This window comes from Carya illinoinensis, chromosome 15, assembly GCF_018687715.1.
Source record: "Carya illinoinensis cultivar Pawnee chromosome 15, C.illinoinensisPawnee_v1, whole genome shotgun sequence".
NCBI lineage: Eukaryota > Viridiplantae > Streptophyta > Magnoliopsida > Fagales > Juglandaceae > Carya > Carya illinoinensis.
The window spans coordinates 5,340,939-5,358,058 of NC_056766.1; the positions used below are offsets into that span (position 1 = coordinate 5,340,939).

The 17,120-nt window shown below is 36.4% G+C and overlaps 1 protein-coding gene across 1 annotated transcript; it reads left to right on the plus strand.

Annotated features, from left to right (window-relative positions):
- The first annotated feature begins 14,888 nt into the window (after nucleotides 1–14,888).
- LOC122296210 (chalcone synthase-like) lies at nucleotides 14,889–16,458 on the plus strand. The gene is made up of 2 exons (XM_043105709.1): nucleotides 14,889–15,069; nucleotides 15,288–16,458. Exons 1-2 carry the CDS (start codon nucleotides 14,892–14,894, stop codon nucleotides 16,280–16,282), a joined length of 1,173 nt encoding a protein of 390 aa, XP_042961643.1. The 5' UTR covers nucleotides 14,889–14,891; the 3' UTR covers nucleotides 16,283–16,458.
- The last annotated feature ends 662 nt before the right edge of the window (nucleotides 16,459–17,120 follow it).

Genomic DNA, 17,120 nt, shown 5'->3' on the forward strand with positions numbered 1-17,120 from the left:
TTTGGCCTCAGAATTCACGGTCTTCAGCCACCCTTGACCCTTCTTAAGAGGAATCCCTAGCCGTGTGGCCTCTTCCTTCTTAATGAAGTTATGAGAAGCTCCTGAGTCGACCATAGCGTGACTCTTCCTCCCATTAACGAACACCTCTACAAACATCAAAGACCCATCCTTGGTGGTTGGCTTCGTGCTTGCCTTGAGAGAGTTGAGAAGTTGTAGACACCCCAGGTGCGACTTCTCTTGAACTTCCTTCTCCTCCAACATAGCGTTGAGGGCCTTCCTCTTGGGACAATCTCTAGCCCAATGTGGGCCGTTACAAAGGAAACAAGCATCCTTTGGCTTCTTGTCCTTAGAGTAGTCCTTCTTGCCCTCCTTTGATGTTGAAGGCTTGTCACCTCGGTCTTTATACTGTGGAGGCTTGAACCCCTTCGCTCCCCCACCCTTAGTGTGATTATCCTTCGAAGACTTGGATTTTGAAGAGTTGTCACTCTTATGATACTCAAATTCTTCTAAGGTTTCTGCCACGGTCAGGGCGGTGGAGATGTCGTTGACTCCACGACGCTTGAGTTCTTGAGCCACCCAAGATTTGAGACCATCGGTGAAGTTGAAGAGGAGATCTTCTTCACTCATGTTTGTAATTTGAAGCATGAAGGCAGAAAATTCCTCAACATAGTTGCGGATAGAAGAAGTGTGCTTCAACTCCTTCATTCTCTTCCGCGCATGGATAGCCACATTCTCGGGCAGGGCTGAGCACCGATTGAATCGGAGTCGGATTTGGCCTCCTTCGACTCCGACTCTGACTTTGTCGGAGGCCGAATCCGACCTCCGACTCCGACTCCGCTTACACCCTACTCCGCTCCAACTCCGACTCCGACTTGTCGGAGCGGAGTCGAAGTTGGGCTTTTTGTTGGGCTTTTTTATTGGGCCTTTTTTTAGACTTTTTTCTTTAACCTAATTAACATTTCAATTTTACAATTTGCAACTCTAATCGGATTTGGACTTCTATATCAATTTTTTTTTTTTAAATATAATTTGAGATTTCTAATTTATCTAACCAAAATCATCACATTAGAAAATAAAACTAAATTCAAAATCTATCACTATAAAAAATAAAACTAAATTCAAATGTGCAACTAAAATTAAAAACTAAATTAAAACTAAATACACACATTAAAATTACATAACCAAAATTACAAAATGTTAATTAAAAAATACATAACCAAAATTAAAACTTAAAATTAAAAATACATAACCAAAAGTCCAAAATTACAACCTAAAATTAAAAATACATAACCAAAGGTCCAAAAAATGTAATTTTTCAACTTGTGCCTGAAAAAAAAAAAAATTAGTAAAGAAATAAGATATCATATAAATTTATAAAAATAAAGAAAGCAAAATTGAAATAAGATACCAGAAACAAGATTGTCAATCCTCTTCACGGAGTATGCTAGCCATAGAATTGGCTAATTCTGCATTAAGATGTTAAAGTATAGGAAATTAGTATTACAAAATGTTAAAATCAACTCATATAACAACTTAAAAAAAATCTCTAAATACATTACCTGAGTCTAGCTTATAACTCTCTGCATCATCAATGGCTTCAGAATAATTTTGACTCAAGCATATGGGAGTAGACTTCAACCAATTTTGCGAGCACACGAGAGCTTCTACAGTTCTAGGAGCCAAAGAGCTCCTAAACGGATCCAGGACACGGCCTCTTGTGCTAAATGCTGACTCAGATGCAACGGTGGTGATAGGAATGGCCAAGATATCTCTTGCCATTAGAGCAAGAACTGGATACTTGGTAGAGTTGACTTTCCACCAAATTAAAATATCGAAACTCCCCGTAGGAATCTCAATATTCTCCAACAAATACCGCTCTAACTCTGACTTACAATCCATCAAAGATGCTGTATGCTCTTTATGGAACTCCCTCAAAAAATCCAAGGGATCATAGTCTGTAACTGTACTACTACTCCCCATTGATGCACTAGCTTCACCGCTTTGAGTTTTGTTAGCACCAGTTACGCACCCACCACCAAACTCTACATATGCCTCATACAAATATTCCATATCCCTCTTGAGGAGTGCAACAAATTCCTCACCCTTCGCCTCACCCAATGTTTTCTTGAACCAATATGCTTGAGTAACCAATTTAAACCGCGGATCAAGAATAGCAGCAATAAACAACAACCGATTTATTTTTTCAAGATCACCCCAATATTTATTATACTTTGTCTTCATTCTGAAAGCCATTGAACTCAAACGTCGATTACTATTGTCACAAAAATTATTCAAGTGTTTATGAATGGCAATAAGCTCCTGGACATAATTATTTGATGTGACATATAGTGTACCAGAAATGCGCAATGTAACACCATAAAATATTTGAAGAAACTTCGAAAAGTTTCTTATGGTCTCCCAATCATCCGGCCCAGGAGCTCCTAGACCCTTTCTCCCATGTCCATCCTCAGACAAATAAACTCGTGAGTAGGGATCTTCATCAAGCAAAAGTTGGAAGGCTTTTTGATACTTCTCAGCCACGTCCAACATAAGAAAAGTCGAATTCCATCTAGTAGGCATGTCAAGAGTCAAAAAACTAGAGCGTTGAACTTTTGATCTATCAACACAAGACTTGAAAGTGGCAAGTCTTTGGGGAGAAGACTTCACATACTTAATCAGATTTCGGACCCTTACAATTGAGTCATCAACATCTTTCAAACCTTCACTCACAATAAGGTTTAAGATGTGTGCCGTACACCTCATGTGAATAAACTCGTGATTTGCTATACAATCCGCACTTCCTATTTCCCTTGTTCTCAACCAATCAATAGCAGAGTCGTTAGAGGTAGCATTATCCACTGTAATTGTGAGGATTTTGTCAATGCCCCAATCAAGCATACACTCCTCCAACTCCCTCCCAATCGTTGCCCCCTTATGGTCGCTAATCCGAACAAATGAAATGATCCGTTTATGCAACTTCCAATTATTATCAATGAAGTGAGCGGTCACACACATGTAATTAATATTTTGGATAGAAGTCCAAGTGTCGGTGGTTAGGCATACTCTTTGTTTGGTGGTCAAAAACATTTTCTTCAAGCTATCCTTCTCTCTCAAGAATACCCTCATACAGTCACGCATTACGGTAAATCGAGAAGGAATAGGAAACCTTGGATCAAGGGCTTTAACAAATTCCCGAAACCCTTCTCCCTCAACACATCTAAATGGTAGCTCATCCACTATCACCATCCTAGCAAGGGCAGCTCGTATTTTTTTCTCATTATATTTGGCCATCCCTAAGGTCTTCTCCCCTTCCCCTCCTTCACTTCTTGCTTCCGGGACCAAGAATGTTTGACTCTTATCCAATTTACTCTTACGGTTTTTGGGGCAAAGTTGGATGTGTGTTTTCATGGCCGAAGTGCCTTGCCTTTTGGGATGGCATTTCCATTGCCTATGACAATGATTACAAGTAGCTATAGGCTCTTCGGGATCACAATCGGGCACTCTTGTTAAGTGGGACCATACCTCAGACCTATTCTTAATATTTCTACTACCAGGTGGAGGGCGAGGGGTAGAATGAAAGGCACTAGGAGTACCTACTGAAGAGCCTATTGGTCCGCTAGACTCATCAACTATTGGAATGGAAATATCAATCGGTTGTTCTGGGGCTGGAATGCCAGGACAAGATGCACCTGTGGATGTAGGAGTGTTTGTGCCTTCCATATCCATTATTTAATAACTAGAACTGTAGAGCACAACAAATAAGATAAACATAAAGAAAATAAATTCATGAACTAATGTAAAGATTACTCAAGTAACTTATATGATATACATATATACTTATATAGTAGTAATGAGAAAAAATGTCCTATGAATCTATAAATGTGGTTGCATCGCTTGACCCTGGCTCGACACTTCGCTCGAGCGAATTCAGGCAGAGTGTGTCGCTCGACCCTCGCTCGACAGTGAGCTCGAGCGAATTCAGGCAGAGTGTGCCGCTCGACCCTCGCTCGACACTGAGCTCGAGCGAACTCAGTGCTTACTGGGTTAAAAGCTTCTGCAAATCTGCTTAGTGCTTACTAGAGGAATGGGAAAAAACAAGTAATAGCATTTCAGATCATCAAGGGCTACTGAAGGAGATTGATCCTAACAACATTTAGTGTATTTCATAGTAGATCCTAACAACAAATTCCAACAAATTCCATACTTCAATAAATTCTAAACCATTTGTACACTTAAACCCATGACCCCCATCCATCTCTCATGAAGAAAACCCATGGCCTTTCATAAATAGCACACAACAATCCTAAAATCCACAACTATCCAACGATTCCAGCACACAAACAAACCTAATATCAACAACTATCAAGAAAATGAACAAAAATAATGCAAAAATAGTTAAGATATACAAATTATAGAGAGAGAAAGAGAGAGAGAGAGAGGCACCTTGGTTTTGCAAAGAATGGGCTTTCAGAGGAGTGACGGAGGTCGGAGGGGCGACGGCACGGCACGGGTTCAGATGAGAGGTGAGGCACTGAGGAGTGAGGAAGAAAATGAGCTGTGAAGGCACTAAACACTGAAAGTCTGAAGGGGGAGGGGAGGGAATCGGGGGGGGGGGGGGGGAAATGAAAAGTGGAAAACCCTAATGGGTTAGGCTGAAACGACGCGGGGGGGGGGGGGGAAATGAAAAGTGGAAAACCCTAATGGGTTAGGCTGAAACGACGCCGTTTCAGCCTAACCCATTAGGGTTTTCCACTTTTCACTTTTAAAAAATTGGGAAAAAAAAAAGTTAAAATACAAATTAATTATTTAGTAAAAATAAATTAATAAGTTAGTAAAAATATATTTAAGTTAGTAAAAATGTATACTAATAAATATATTATATATTAGTAATATACTAATACTAATACTATTAGTCTATTAATATATAGTAAATTAGTAATATTTATTAACTTATTTACTATGGTCTAATAACTAGATAGTCTAGATGTAATAATTAGTAACTAATAATATCCCTTTCAAAAAAAAGTAACTAATAATATCTAATAACACTAGTTACACTAGTACTGATAGATAATAACTTAAAGATACTAATTTAATATACATACAACTAATAGTATACTAATAAATATATTATATATTAGTAATGCACTAATACTAATACTATTGGTCTATTAATATATAGTAAATTAGTAATATTTATTAACTTATTTACTATAGTCTAATAACTAGATAGTCTAGATGTAATAACTACTAACTAGTAACTAATAATATGTCCATAACACTAGTTACACTAGTAATAATAGATAATAACTTAAAGATATATATTTAATATATATGTAACTCAATAGTATACTATTGAATTATATTAGTAATTTACTATATATTAATAGTCTAATACTATTAGTCTATTAGTAAGTTAGTATATGGACTATGGTATAATAGTAAATTAGTATATGGTATAATAGTAAATTAGTAATATTTATTAACTTATTTACTATAGTGAATGGTCTATAACAAATATGTAATAACTAGATGTAATAACTAGTAACTAATTATATGTAATAACACTAGTTACACTAGTACTAATAGATAATAACTTAGAAGATATTAATTTAATATATATTAACTAATAGTATACTATTATATATATATTATATTAGTAATAAACTACTACTAATACTATTAGTCTTTAATATATAGTAATATTTATTAACTTATTTACTATAGTCTAATAACTTATAACTAGATAGTCTAGATGTAATAATTAGTAACTAATAATATGTGATAACACTACACTAGTACTAAATTACTAATAGATAATAACTTAAAGATATTAATTTAATATATACAACTAATAGTATACTATTATATATATTAGTAATTTACTATATACTAATAGTCTAATACTATTAGTCTATTAGTGTATAGTAAATTAATAATATTTATTAACTTATTTACTATAAGTTTATAACTAATAACTAGTGCTAATTGCTAGTATATTATTGGATTTAACTAATGATGTTACTATATGTATATTTATATGATTACTATATAGAAAAACACATATTTTTTACAAAACATGTACACTAGCGGAGTCGGAGTCGGAGTCGAAGTCGGAGTCGGAATAGGGAGTCGGAGTCGGAGTCGGAGTCGGAGTCGGATCCGGCTGGACTCCGACTCCGACTCCGACTCCGACTTTTCTCGAGAAAAAACTCCGACTTCGACTCCGACTTGTCAGAGCCGGAGCGGAGTCGGGGTTGGAGTCGGATTTTCGGATTTTTGCTCAGCCCTATTCTCGGGATAGAATTGCCTCTTAAGTTCACGCTTGAACTCTTCCCAAGAATCAATGGAGCAAGTACCCTTCTCTATCTCACTATGCTTACGACGCCACCAAGTACCAGCAAGATTAGTAAGATAGAGGGAAGCAGTACGTACCTTGACACGCTCGTCTTGCATGTTCAAAGCTTCAAAGTAGCGCTCCATGTGCCACATGTAGTTGTTAAGTTCTTTGGCATCCCGCTTGCCATCGAACTCTTTCGGTTTGGGGGTATCCACCCTTGGTGTCGCCATCATTCCAGCTCCGACGACGCCCCCATTGGCCACTGCACGCTTGCATATAGCCCAATCCACCTTGGTCTCCTCCAGATCGACGCGGTATTCCTCCATTTGTCCTTGGAGTTTTGTTAGCTCCCCCAAGACCCGGTCTTGGAAAGCAACGTTCTCAACATGTTGTGCTTCGATGGTAGGGTGGATGGTGCTCAGAATGGACTCCTTGAGCGATTCGGATTGTCCCTCCAATCCTAGCTCCTCCAAGCCTTGCTCCACGATATCAAGTCGGTCCCTGACATCTGCTACCGCCACCTCCATCCTGGTCACCGTGTTGTCGAGGGTGCTCACCTCCCTGTGAGACTGATCCCATTCCTCGATCTTGGCCAATATCTTGGCCATGGCCCTCTCGATCCCATCGAGACGAGACTCCATAGATGAGCTTGAGTCCTTCGACCTCTTGCTCTTTCTTATCTCCTGGACCTCCATGGTGATCTCACTTGGATCTGCCATCCCAACCTGGATAGCTCTGATACCAACTGTCACGGACTTAGAATTTCTTCACTCGACCCGTGCGGCCTTAGGAGGCTTTCTCTCCCACAAAGCTACTAAGTAAGCATTCTAAAGGACTCAAGACAATAGAGAACAAACTAGAGAGAGAAGATAGAGAGAGATGCTCTAGAGAAATTGTTTCTCTTATTGCTTGGTGATTTATACAAATGAGAGTCCCTCTATTTATAGGGAACTCTTGGTACAAAGAATGGTTAGGATTGTGACACTTGTCACCAATCCAAGGGTAAAGAACTTTCTAGATTCCTACTCTAGAATTGTCTATAACGCCCTTTCTAGAACACTACTCTAGAATTGTCTATAACGCCCCTTTTAGATGACTCTACACAATTCCACAAGATTACAAAGGACTAGGAGGCATCTAGAAGGTTAGGAAATTCTCTAGAAAAATCTAGGTGGTGACACTAGCCTACCCATGGACTCATATATGCTATGAGTCAACTTGGCCCATGCCAACTATATTATTGCTTATTGTTTATTTTAATTTAATTATTTATTTTCCAAGGAAACTATTGAAGGTTTTCAAGTTGTAATCTTTATAAATAGGACCCTTAGTCTTTGCATTTACATATTTTGGCAAATTTCCTAGAGGAGAATTATTTTGTTTAGGAGATCAATAATCAGTACTAGGTACTTGTGCTTTTTGGGTGCAATTCGTGAATCCCAAAGAAAGGATCACACCTTGCAATTTGTGAATAGGTGTGATTCATTTATCTTATTCTTGCAACTTGGTGCAATTCGTGAATCCAAGTTGAGTTCTTCAATACATAAGGTTTATAGCTTTCTTGTGCAATTCGTAAATCAAGTATTGAATTAATATTGTTTATGCTTTTGTTCATTCAAGTTCATAAGTTTGTTCTTTTGTTCTTGAGTGTTCTTCGTTGTTCTTGAGTGTTCTTCATATTTTTTGCTCTTCCAATCCATCCAATCCATAAAATCTTCCAACACTTGTGTTTGTCAACTTTCCATAAAGTGTTTGCAACATCTTTTTAGCCTTGGCCGAAATTCACTTCTTTTGGGAATTGAATTCAAATTTTGGTAAATCCTTTCCTAATTTGAATTGTCTAATCCGCCCACTCATCTTGCCAATTAAGGTTCCTATAATTTAAGAATCCTAATTGACCAAGCCCTCCTTCCATAGCCGACCATACACCTCATCCCTTAATTAAAGGAATTGTCAATCATTTCCAATCCCTTAAATCCCTCATCCCTTGATTTAAGGAATTGTCAATCATCTTCAATTCTTTAAATCTCTCATCCCTTAAATCTCTCAAGTCCAATTTGACTTATCAAATTATCCCCACCAAATCCTCAAGGATTCCTACTACTTAGGAATCCTTCCAAAGTCATGTTCTTCATCCACTCAAATCACTCAATCCCTCAAACCACCCTATCCCTAAAATCACTCCAATTCCAATTCCTTAATTTAAGGAATTTATAGTCATCTCCAATCCCTTAAATCCCTCATCCATTAATTTAAGGAATTGTTAATCATCTTCAATTCCTTAAATCTCTTATCCCTTAAATCTCTCAAGTCCACTTTGACTTACCAAACTAGCCCCACCAAATTCTCAAGGATTCCTACCACTTAGGAATCCTCCCAAAACCCTATCCTCCATCTACTCAAATCACTCAATCACTCAAACTACCCTATCTCTAAAATCACTCAATTCCTAGAATTCCTCAAGTCAAGCAAAACCCTAAACCTTCATCCTAGCCGTCCATCATACATCTTCTAAACCCTAAACTCCATCTTCCAAGTGGCGCTAACCCTAGCCCACTCTAGTGTCGTGCGCCTCTTACCATTGAACCCACCACAATTCCTTGCTCATTTCCATCACTCCATACACCCATCTTTGCCCAAACATCTAACCACACCATACCCAAGTGGTCATCTTGACCACCATTGCTCGAGAACCAAACAAGAGAGGAACAAGGATCCGGTCATCATAAGACCACCATTGGCGTGGAGGACTTATTGTCTATGGACTTGACTGGAGTCCCTAACAGGTTGACAATGGAAGTTGTCATGAAACTTCGTAGGAAGTTCACCGAAAGACAAATCATTCAATTTTAGAACTAGAATTTACCAATATATAGCTGCATGTGCGTTGATCATAAAACGATGTTATAAAATTAAATTTACAAATTAATATAATTTGATATAATAATTATAAAATTATTTAATTTTATTATAAAATAAGTCTAATATATCACGTGAAAATATATATGTATATCAATTTATAAATTTATTTTTATAAAATATTTATGTCACTTCTCTTTCGAATATTCTAGCTAGGGCAAATAATTCAGATCACTTGGTCGATAGGCATAAGCAGACAAGTTTTTGCGTATCAGATCATCAAGCAGTGCCAAATCGTGAGTCTATGAAATTAGAATTTTATGGTGGAGATCTACTTGTTCACATAATATGGTGGAAATCCAGCCCAGCCCGTAATCCAGTTATACCGGATTTCGGTTCCCATTTTCGGACCGGGTCAAATCCGAGCCGGCATCCGGATTTGAAAAACCGGATTAATCTGGGACCCGAGTTTAAAACCCGGTACCTGGGTGTTATAAACTAAAGAAACAAGACCCAATTCTAGCCACGCCACCCCCCCTCCCATTCAGATTTTCCCGTCTCTCTCAATCTCTGCTTTGCAATGAGCAAACTCCTTCGCCTCCCTCCACCAGTTTCCTCTCTCTCTCTCTCTCTCTCTCTCTCTCTCTCTCTCTCATCCCTTCAAGTGCTAGAGCTTTCATCTTGTCCGGAGCCCGAATTTGATCTCGCGGCTTACCGAACGGTGGAAGTGCTTTCGGATCCAAGGGATTAGAACGTGTTTTCGTTTGGGTATGTTTTCTTTCTTTCCTTTGTTATTTTCTCTATTTGTTGATTTTGGGTTTTTTTTTTTTTTATGAGAATTCATGTTGATTTTTTTTTTCTTTTTTTTTGGGGAATGTTTGAATGTTTTGAGTATTTTTATGTAGATTTATTTGAATGTTGGTTAGCTGCATTTTCTATCTTCCCCCTGTTCTTTTCTCTATTTGTTGATTTTGGTTTTTTTTTTTTTTTTATGAGAATGTTTAAATGTTTTGAGTATTTTTACGTAGATTTTTTTGAATGTTTGAGGAGTATTTATTCTGTTAGCTGCAAAATGCTAGAGCCATGGGTAATGGGTTTAAATCTAAAAATTGGGTTTGTTGCTATGTACATAAAAGAGATAGGGTTTCTGTTAGTTGTACTAAATCCATCAGGAATCAGAGTAAACTTGATTTTCTATTGCATTAATGACTTCCTGTGCAAGTTAGCTTTTGTTTATTGCTAAATATAAAAATTTGAACAGAAGACATATTAGCTTTTGTTTACTTGGTCTGCTTGAGTATTTTGGTTATCTGTGAGCGTGAATATTTATTAATTTGTCAACTTTTGGTCTTTCTTGGGTTAGGATGTGTTGCTATGTGGAGTTTATGCACGAACAGAGGCTGTTTATGGGAATATTGATCATGCGAGACAAGTCTTTGACATGGCACTGACATTAATTGAAGGGCTTCCAGTGGTATGGTCTCTGTGTTTGTGTGGATTCGACTCATGATCAACAAAAATAAAGAATAAAGAAGAGATATAAAACAAATTAAAACATGCATGTATGTACCATGCATGAAACATTAAATTAACAAAGATTCCTTGGCAACATGCATTGCAATTTCAACCAGACATGCTAGATCACCTGGATTTATATATATATATATATATATATATATATATATATATATATATATATATATATATATAAACTTGTGGATTAAGGGAAGAACAAACAGAAGCAATTAGCAGCAAGGCCGGTGATCGGGAATCTGATCATTGATATCAGTTCATGAAGAAGAAATTGAATGTGCATTGAACTTGAAAAAGAATAAGCCAAGGAGTGTTTGGATGCGATAAATGTGTAGCAAAAGCAGCACTTTATAATATTCAGCACTGGCATTATTTAAATGATTTTTCTTTTTTGGGTTAGTAGAATAATTAGATTATTTTTCTGATCTTTGTAGCATGCATTTATCAATAGCAAACTAAGTCTGGTTTTGGACAGGTTGTACTTGCCAGTCTTGCCTACTAGTTTTCCCACTAGGTCATTGACACCAAATAGATCAAAAGTTTTACAGATGTGTAGAGCATAGAAGTTTTACAAAATGCAACTTATAAAGGTATTTCCAGAAATCTATAGATGCTAATTTCTGTTCAATATGGTGATAATTAAAGTTATACATAACTGTTTAATTTTTTACTAATTTTGTGATTTTGTAATTACATTGCACATTTTAGTATTTTTCTTTTTTCTGTATTAGCCCCTTGTCACATTTTAGTACTTTTTTACTGACCTTTTTAGCTTACAATATTTGCAGGATCTCTCAGCTAGATCACTTAGAAGTTGCTACATGCCGGAATTATTTTGTAATTCATATAATGTAGTTTTGTATTTTGCAGTGTAATATAATGTGTAAATAACAAAATAATGTAGTGGATTGTGACAATTTGCAGGAATCCAGCAAAGAAGAATCAGAGAGCAAGGTACCTCTGCCATCTCAGGTACGAGTAAGGCCTTTATGACGGTAATGCAAATCAGGAAAATCAAAAGCTAATTGGTTGGAAGCATCCTCTGAATGATCAGGATTCGGGCTTCCACATTCTCTGCCTTCTATCTATTCCGCCATAAGATGGGTTGAATGCTAAGATGGATCCAACGTGATACATTTTTGGGGGGCTGCATGGAAGACTAGAAAAATTGTGGTTCTCTTTGATTGTGTGTAGATTATGGTCATAGGTTTTAGCGATTCTGCATCTATTGATAGAGTGAGCATAGAGCTTGAGGATAGAAATGTGAACTGGAAGTTTTGTCTGATCATTATTTCTGGTTTCATTGCCCTGGCAAGGGACTTGAAAAGTTGCAATTAGCCAGCTGTTAGGCCTGTGTAACTTGGCACAATATGGAGCCGAATTTTGTACATTCTTTTTCTCTATGGTGGGTTTCAAAGATATGGATTATGGAGGGGGCTCTCATTAGCTTCAGTGCGAGTTGGAATGGCGTATTTGTAAATGTGGAAGAATTCTGCTTTTCAACATTTTTAATGCAATATAGGCTTTTATCAACAAAATTATACTTCTAAACCCTTACATGAAAATAATAAAAAAAATAAAAATCTGGGTTGAACCCAAAACCCGAAATCCTGGTTTTAAAAAACCCGAAATCATCCAGGTTCCGGCCCGTGTTTGACCCGGGTTAACCTGGTCCGAGTTCCAGTCTGGGTATATCCGGATTTCCAGATTGGAATCTAGATAAACAATCCTAATCATCCTCAGTAGATAAATAGTTTCTCTAGATTCTCCTAACTTAACCTTAAGAATAACGCCAACTATTATTTCTATTTAGTATATAACTTAGCCCAACCAGATCATACATATGGGACAAAAAGATTCTAAAGGAGAAAATATCTATTCATTTTTTTATTTTATTTTATTTTTTATGGATTTTCATTCAGTACTCAAGTTCAATGTATCCTACCTTGCATAAATATCTGATCTTCCTCTTTCTCTCTCTCCCATGGAAATGGAGACATTCTTAATTTTCATGCTTCTTTCCCAGATTTTTCATATATTTCACATTTTTTATTCTTTATTGTCTCTTTTTTTCTTTCTTTTATTTTGATTGAATGAAAACCCTTTCTCACATCTTCCATCAATACTGTTCATGAATCTGTTTGTTGGCAATGTGGCACATTAGCACTAGTTCATCTGCAGTCCACGTACGGTGAAGATAAATGTTAATTTGATAAAGCTAAAACCGTACAGAGATGATTTAGAATTAAAAGGGAATATTAGCAGGCTAAGGCAATATGCAACCAGTGAAGATCAATAAAAAAAAAATAGATAGTAAAGAAATTTGAAGACCAATTGCGAATCAAAATAAGGCCAGCCATTTTCTATATTTTCTAGGAATCTTCAAAACAGGTTTTCAAGCTATCTGAATATAATATATATATTATATAGCACTAGAATTGCAAGTCTTGTGGTTTAATGTAAAGCATCAAATATATTAATGCTTCCAAACATTACAATGAAATCATGGCAAAAAAATCCCCAAAATTCCAAACCCTAAAATTCAAAATCATAAAATTGGTCAACAATTGCGAAAATTAATTAGGGCTTGGTAATACAGTACTTACCCATCGCAAAGGCTCAACTCTGCTCAAGGGAAGTATTCTATAGTGGGCTTGGGCTTACGATGATGATAGGACAATGGCAAATGGTGTAGATTGGCGTACAGGAAAAGAGCAACGGAGAGATAACAGAGAAAAAGGGAAAGAGAGTGTGAGGAAGAAGGAAGAAAGGGGGTCCTGCGTTTTGGACCCCCGTGTGAAGAAAACGATGTCGTTCCACATGGAATGGAACAACGTTGTTTAGTCTTTTTTTAAAAAAAAAATTCAAATATAAAACGACGTCATTTTACATCTAAACTTTTTTTAAGAAAAAAATGTCAGTGTTCGGAGTCAGAGTTTAGAGCTCTATATGCCTTTAAACTCCGACTCCGACATACATTCTAGAAGGAACTCCGACTCCAACTTTGAATTTCAAATATTAATCGAAGTAGAGGTCGGACAAAATCGGAGTTGGCGGAGAGTTTGCACAGCCTATGGTGGTTTCTAGGTTTTTCTTTTCTTTTATTTTTCTTTACTATGCAAGGCTATGTTGGGTTGCTTGAAATTATGAAAATTTGCTAAGAAAACAAGGGACATAATTGGAAAGATATGATATTAGTGAACACAAGTTATTGTTCACACTGGATAGACACTTATATATTGCATTATGTTGTGAAACGTGTAGTAATTATGATGAATAGTATGAAAAGTATTAGGAAAGTAAGTTAACTCTATAATTTGACGTAGTTTGACAGTATACCTACATTCACAGGAGCGAGCGGCGATTAAATTTCACTATAAAAAAAATAATGTTACACCATATATATCATATATATTTAGACTAACCCTAATACAACACAGTATGAACCACATACTACAACACATTATTATTGTCATTATTGTCATACGGTAGATATATAAGTAAAAATGGCTTGAGTACTCCCTCTGCCAAGAAGAAATCATTTTTGTTTGCATGCATTAAATGCAGATGTGCTTGCAACACAAAACAGAAACATGTGGCCCTAGGTGTAAGACTTGATTTGCCTGCCTAATTTAAAAAATGTGCAAACCCTCGTCTATAAAAGCTTGCATATCAAAGCTGAGTTTAGAGAGAAGACAGCCGAGAGGTCAAGATATACAAATACTCAATTGAGTACTTTCTCTTTAATGACATTGTGAGGATTGGGTGTAGCTTTGGGTTTCAGTAATTTGTGATCACTCTTATATAGGTACTCTACTTTTGATTACTCTCCGCCGGTGAATCATGTAGCTAGGCTGCTTTTCTTCAAATCGATCTACATAAATCTTTGTGTCTTGTGTGGTTGTAGAAATTTTATTATTATTATTATTATTATTATTATTAGTTTTTTTTTCTAGTTCTTGACGATTCTAAAATCTCCATTGTCACAACAATCACTAATATTTTAAGAAAAAACTATTTGCAATCAAATGGAGAAAACTGTTTTTCTAAATTGTGCAGAAAGAAAGCTTCACATTAAATTTGCCATCAAATTAACGAGTCCTGCACTGAACTTGGGCTTTCAGATAACACAAACAGTGGGAAGCAATCGCTAATATTCATGGCTTCAGTTGAAGAAATGCGCAAGGCACCGCGAGCACGGGGTCTAGCCACAATACTGGCCATTGGTACAGCCAATCCTAAAAACTGTATCCACCAAAAAGACTACCCAGATTTCTACTTCCGTGTGACTGGGAGTGAGCACATGACAGAACTGAAGGACAAGTTTAAGCGTATTTGTAGGTGTTCTCAGACCCCAAGTCTTTACATTTTTTGGTAATTCAAGCACTAATAAAGCATGCATGCATTCATGCATGAAACATATATAGAAAGACTATCGATATTCTCTCACGAACTAACAAATGATCAGACACTTCAACTCACTGCTTCGTAATGTTGTTTATAATAATATGTAAAACTAGTATTTTGGACGTTGAATGTAAAATCTCACGAACAGGTGACAGAACGACGATAAGAAAACGTTATTGTCATCTTACTGAGGAGATTCTGAAAGCTAACTCGAATATGTGTAAGTACAAGGCCCCATCTTTAGATGCACGTCAAAATATGCTGATTTCAGAGGTACCCAAGCTCGGAACGGAAGCAGCATTGAAGGCTATCGAAGAGTGGGGCCAACCCATCTCAAAGATTACACACCTTGTATTCTGCAGCTCTTCGAGCATCGACATGCCTGGTGCAGACTTTCAGCTCACTAAGCTCCTTGGACTTAATTTATCTATAAACAGATACCTGATCTCCCATCAAGCTTGTTATGCAGGTGGGACTGGCCTTCGCATTGCCAAGGATCTAGCCGAAAACAATGCAGGCGCGCGTGTTCTTGTCGTGTGTTCCGACATCATGACTGTTCTTTTTCATGCACCCTGCGAAACTCACATAGACATCTTGATAGGCCAAGCACTTTTCACGGATGGTGCAGCGGCTGTAATCATTGGTGCCAATCCTGACACCTCAATTGAGCATCCACTCTTTGAGCTAGTGTCGGCCAGGCAATCGATTATCCCCGACTCTGAGAGTGGAATTAGAGGAACTGTACGTGAAATGGGCCTCACCAACTATTTATCTGAAAAGGTTCCCAAGTCTGTTGGTGACTACATTAACAATTGCTTGGTCGAAACATTTAGCCCAATTGGTTTAAGTGATTGGAACTCCTTGTTTTATGTAGTTCATCCCGGTGGCCCTGCCATTCTTAACAGGATCCAAGAAAAGCTAGATCTAAACGAGGAAAAACTCAGAGCAAGTAGGCATGTGCTAAGTGAGTACGGGAACATGACCGGCCCTTGCGTGCTACTTGTACTCGATGAGGTGAGGAAGAAGTCTGCAGAAGAAGGAAATGCAACAACTGGTGAAGGGTTGGAATGGGGAGTTCTGCTTGGACTTGGGCCAGGTCTCACCGTGGAGACTCTAGTCTTGCACAGTATTCCCATAAATTAAGAACGAAGCTTCTTGCTGCTCGTGATTTTTAATCTCTGCATGGTTTTAAGGAAAGATTGATATTATCTTTTCAAATTGTTGTGCTGGTGTCAACTGTACTTGATGCTTTTATATTTTTAATAAGAAGGTTTTGCTGGTAATGTGGTTAAGCGTCTTTTATTTTTCAAATGTGAACAACTTTGTGTGTTTTTTCTTTGAATAAAGAAGATCAAATGATTGTTGAACTGGAATAATCATTTTGTATAATAACAAAACAAATCATCATGATAATTTTAAAATTTATCTTCTAAATCAAATTATTATAAAGGTGATGTATAGTATAAAAGTTTTTAAATAGAATTGTTCACCTCTTATAATATTGCTATATATATATACACAAGAACCGGCCCCGGGTGTATTAGTCCTGGGGTGCACTGACATAATGATTTAAATAAATAAAAAAAAGTGAAAAAATCAGTAGTTTATTTGGCTAAGAAAATAAAATACAAGGTGAAAGAAAGGAAAAATCTAAATAAAAAATAAATAAATTTCAGCTAAGTATGAGTATTGGTCTGCATCTATGTTAGATTATCTATTTACTCTATATAATAATAAAATATTATTAATTTAATAATTTTTTAATTTTTATTTTTATCACATTTTATAGTTCTACTAATTAAAATATTAATAATAATTATATTCTAATCAAATTAATAATATTAAATATTAATATTAATAATAATTATATTCTAATTAAATTAATAATTAACATTATATATTGAGCATTTTAAGTATTTTATTAGTTAAATTTACTTAAAGTTGAATTTTACAATAAGAATGCTCTAAAGCGTTTCTATTC

Coding starts and splice junctions, on each gene's coding strand:
- LOC122296210 (XM_043105709.1), top strand. CDS start 14,892: ATGGCTTCAGTTGAAGAAATGCGCAAGGCACCGCGAGCACGGGGTCTA. Junction 15,070..15,287: donor GGACAAGTTTAAGCGTATTT/GTAGGTGTTCTC, acceptor TCTCACGAACAG/GTGACAGAACGACGATAAGA.